This window comes from Homarus americanus, unplaced genomic scaffold, assembly GCF_018991925.1.
Source record: "Homarus americanus isolate GMGI-L3 unplaced genomic scaffold, GMGI_Hamer_2.0 scaffold45236, whole genome shotgun sequence".
NCBI lineage: Eukaryota > Metazoa > Arthropoda > Malacostraca > Decapoda > Nephropidae > Homarus > Homarus americanus.
In genome coordinates this window covers 23,277-28,220 of record NW_024744985.1, presented here as the reverse complement: position 1 = coordinate 28,220, position 4,944 = coordinate 23,277, and the positions used below count along the sequence as shown (strand labels likewise).

The following is a 4,944-nucleotide window of genomic DNA, read 5'->3' as shown; positions in this document are numbered from 1 at the left end:
GTAACAAGAGCAGGGCCGGTGCTAGGAATTGCGGGGCCCAATTAGAAAATTGATAGTGGGGCCCTCTACTCTACAAAGTCGAAGATTGATGTTTTATATTTCGTGTAGTATGCCCGCCTTAGCCAAAAAGCATTAATTACTTGATATACTAAAAGTTTAAAAACAGTATAAAAGTTTTGATTTTTTATTACAAGTTAAGACAATTACAGACAAACTGTTTATGCACGGACCTTTTAGAAACACACTTTTCTGGCTTTTTTATTTGCAAAATCTTTCAAAATCATTTTAAAGTCAAGGGTTTTGGTAATGTCACTTTCTATAGATAGCATCGCCAAATTGTTTAGTCTTTCTTGTGAAATTGTTGACCGTAAGTATGTTTTAATCAGTTTTAGTTTAGAAAAACTTCTCTCACCCGATGCGACTGTTACGGGCATTGTTAAGTAAATTCTCAAAGCAACAAAAACATTAGGAAATGCAGTGAATCGATTGTTTACTACCAGGTATTCAAACAGGGCTTGGGGCTTGGCGACACTGGTGGGCAGAAAAGTTTTCAGAGCTTCAAGTTCTTCAGCCAACAGATAACCATCTACATCTTTACTTGTTACAGTACCTACCTCTACATCAGTGTTCTGTTTTAGTTTGGTGTCAATTAAAGCTGCTTCAAGGTCTACTGTGTGTTTCCTTATTTCTGCCTTTTGTAAGCCCTGAAAGTTATTTAAAAATCCAAATAATTTTATATGGCTTTTAAGCTGCATAAATCTAGATTCTAGAGATTGAATAGCTTTGTCTAGCACTAAGGTAAAGCACTGAACTCTATATGCTTCTTTTGGATCATCGAAAGCTTGATCTTTTGCCTCATATGAAAACATTCTCTTCCTTCTTTGTAGTCGTTTATCTTGAAATTTCCTAAATTCTAGTGGTAATTCAACAGCTTCAGCCAAATCATTTGCGCCTATTAGGACATCATTAAAACCACTCTCTCTATATTTTCTTAGCCATGATAATAGTTTTTCAAATGACTCCATGCCTTCATCAATGTCCTTTGTTTTACCTTGTAGTTCCTTGCTAACATAGTTAACTTTAAAAAGTAAATCATGCCAAAATATCAAAGAAACTAAAAATTTATAGTCTTTTAGCTGGTTTGCTAAACCTTCTGTCTCTGCTTTTACCTTGGGCTCATCTGTTATCTCTGATGTTTCCACAAGTGCATCATATACTTCTCCAACCTGATAACGAATAGCTTTAACACTATCAATCCGACACTCCCACCTTGTGTCGCTCAAGGGTTTCACTGATAACCCAGGTACATGTTTCTTAAAAACTGCCCACCTCTTTGTTGATGCTGAGAACATTATGTAGATCCTTTGCAAGATCCCAAAAAATGTTATAGCATCTGGACAGCACTTGGCTACATCTCCTAGTAACAGGTTATAATTGTGACATGCGCAGAGTACAAAGAAGGCTCTTGGATTATCCTGCAACAGCCGTGCTTGTACTCCCGATGTGTGACCTTTCATGTTGCTACCGTTGTCATAACCTTGGCCTCGAATGTCTTTCACATCCAATTTTAATTCCTCTAGTGTGTTTAATAATGTTTTATATAAATTTTCTCCTGTGCTACTTTCAACCTGCATAAACTGTATGAAATGTTCATAAACACCTGAAGGAGCCAAGTTGCCATCAGAAACATACCTGATCGTTAGAGACATTTGCTCCTGGTGGCTCAAGTCAGGTGTGCAGTCTAAAATTATGGCATAGTACTTAGCTGCTTTTACGCGATTCAGTATCTCATTCAAAACAGCTGTAGCCATAATGTCTAGTAGTTCATTCTGAGTATCTTTTCCTAAATAGTGATTATGAATTTCGTTGGCCTTGACTTTACGTAAATGTTCTTCAAGAACAGAGTCAAACTTTGCAAACAGCTCCACTAAACCTAAAAAGTTTCCATTGTGTACACTCTCATTACCAACTTTTTCTTCTGTCCCTCTTAACGCTAGATTTCTCTCAGCAAGAAACTGCACTATTGCCACTAGCCTTTTGAATACTTGCTGCCAGTACTTTGCATGTTTATTAATAGTTAGTTCACGTTCTTTGTCAATAGTCTGTCAACTATAATGTCTTTGGTATAACTCCCAGAATTGCCATGTGGCTTCCAAATGGTTTTTAGAATTTTCATGCTCATACAACCTTGTATCGTATACAGTTTAAAACTAACACACGTGTGTGCGGGGCCCCCTTGCGGCGCGGGGCCCAATTTGATTAAATTGGTCAAATAGGCTTAAAGCCGGCCCTGAACAAGAGTCCTGGCGTCAGGCGTTTTCACATATCTTGGTATGTACATATCTATACATGTGTGTGTGTGTGTGTGTGTGTGTGTGTGATAGTGTATTTTTGTCTTGAAATATCTATTGAAAATGACTAACTACTGACATGATAAATTACAATGATGTATTTATGAATTATTATAAAGAAGTGAATACTTTTATATACCTGTATAATTATTTGAACTGGTCATAAGGTTCAGATTGAAAGAAATTAATTAGCTAACAGTATGTTTAAGTTGATATGTTAAATAGTGGTACTATGCCTTCAACACGTGATTACCTGTTAGTTAATTACCTTTGCTGGCTTTTAATAGACGAACACCTGTGCTGAAAAATCCCTTTGATTGGGGCTTTAGAAAAAAACTTAAATGTTTTCTCCGAGCTGAAAGTCCAAGGATGAGAAATCTAACTGATGTATTTATTTGAAGTGAAATATAAAGAACAATGGCGTGACCAAATACCTTTGTTGGATTGAACTTTGAAACAGAGAAAACGAGAATTATTACTTTGGATTCGGTATTACTTTGGATTCGGTATTACTTTGGATTCAATTGACATTAAATAAGTGATGATTTATGTGGAAATTATTAAATTGTTTGAAGGAAGACGAACCTAATTTATTCTATTCACACTTGCTCTTCGGGCCATAGGCTGCAAGAGAAACCAAATAGATTTATCTCTTTAATTTTTTATCGTTGATGACTAGTGTATTTGTTAACCCGGAATACATGTATAAATACCTTAGTTGGTAAAGCGTAATGATACATTATACATCAACAAGGAGAGAGCAGTGAATATCTAAATAACCTTAAATGTCTCCTATTTGGTCAGTTTAATGGCTGTACAGTGTCGTTTTCTGTAACTTTTGATAGTACAGTGGAATCTCCATATAACGGATTATATGGAAAGGGAAGGCCGTTAGATGGAGGTTTGTGAAGTTGTCTAGTGTATGGACGCACTTTAGAGCACAGTGTATGCTTAAAGACATTAGCTGTTGAGACACAGACATACATATAAACAACAGAAACAGGTAACTCGTGGCAGCTTGGATAATGAGGCAGCCAGAACCACGATATAGAAGTGTTGAGTGAAATTCCTGGCCTTGCTAATTACGGGTTCGAATCCCTGTAGAAGGTTCCCTAAATGTGTCCGATCAGATAGGTCTACTGTGAACCTACTAAGGGGAGTAATTAGGACTGGATTCCCTAATTTTTGGGTTAGGTTACTTTAGAACTGAATAGGTATTATGACTGACATGAGGATCTTTTGTTTTGTCTTGACTGAGGCTCTGTTGGTCCGTTGCCTATTTTCATTGCATTGATAGAGGACATTACACGCGTACCTGAACGTGTGTTTGAAATTTGCCACGGACGGCAGCTAGTTTATTGTGCATCCCATACTCATCTTGTACTGTAAGTGAGCTGTAGCGTACAAAAGATTACAGAGTAAAGGTCACAAATGGTGTTTATCAGAATTCAATGGTCTTGATAGTGTGGCGTTTAGTGATATAGAGTATTTCCAGTACAAATTTTAATTCGGTTCATATAAGTTTGCTTAGGTACTAGATGCGAAATGTGGATACAGCTTTAGTTTTATCAGCTATCTTGAATCCGAGATAAAGTTCTGTGCCATTACTTTTTCATTGTGCTTGGAGCTGTCCTAAAAGGTTCTATTTTGTAAGATTCTCATGTATACTGCCAGGGGTACTTATATCATAACCTTAGTGTAGCAGTTTCTGTACAACATCTTGTAATCTAGTGATCTTGTTACTTGCTCCATATACATGTTTTACCTGGTACATCTCATCTTGGATGACAATGGATTGGCTAGTGTCTGTTTGCACTTGTCTGCTTGCTTCAAATTCATCAGCAAGTGTATCTGTGTACTCGGGTGGGTGTTTTAGGTAGTTGTAGACCCTTAACTATTGTGTATACTCGGGTGGGTGTTTTAGGTAGCTGTAGACCCTTAACTATTGTGTATACTCGGGTGGGTGTTTTAGGTAGTGGTGTATACCCTTGAGGGGGTAGGGTGTCGAGGTCTTAACATGCTGGGGGAGGTGTTTTGATGTTCGACACCAACCCGAGTGTAGGGTGAAATACGAGTGATGATAACAACAATACCGTTGTGGTGATAATGATGAAGAATGATGGTGATGATGGTGTGATGAAGATGAGGATGATAGTGATGGTGAAGACGACGAAAATGACTATGGTGATTTTATTCTTTTATTCTTACACACACACACACACACACACACACACACACACACACACACACACACACACACACATGCTGTTCACGTCTTCAACGAAGATTTTCCCCCAAGAAGACGAGATAATTATTACCTTGTTCTTCTGCTTCCCTTAATATTTTTTTTCTCCATTGATCGGTATCTTAGGGTCATACAGAAGTTGGAATATATGTTAGAAATGTGTTTATATGTTACAATCAAACTGTGTAATCATTTATTTCAAGAAATAACTGAAAATAATAGTAATTTCGCTAAACAACTTGAAACAGGTATTAGTATTACATGTACACAATTTGACTGTAAAAAAATTCAGGCATGTTAGATTAAGTTTGGTTTTAGTCGTTAAGATTTCGCGAAATGACTAAAATT

General features: G+C 37.0%; 1 protein-coding gene across 1 annotated transcript; it reads right to left on the bottom strand.

Annotated features, from left to right (window-relative positions):
* Window positions 1-494: 494 nt before the first annotated feature.
* On the bottom strand, window positions 495-4,190 carry LOC121878277 (zinc finger MYM-type protein 1-like; the record flags this gene model as incomplete). The annotated part of the gene is made up of 4 exons (XM_042384373.1): window positions 4,117-4,190; window positions 3,667-3,745; window positions 2,957-2,975; window positions 495-1,933 (listed from the first exon to the last, which is right to left on the bottom strand). Coding segments are annotated over exons 1-4 (1,611 nt in total), but the record flags the coding sequence as incomplete, so codon positions are not given.
* Window positions 4,191-4,944: the final 754 nt, after the last annotated feature.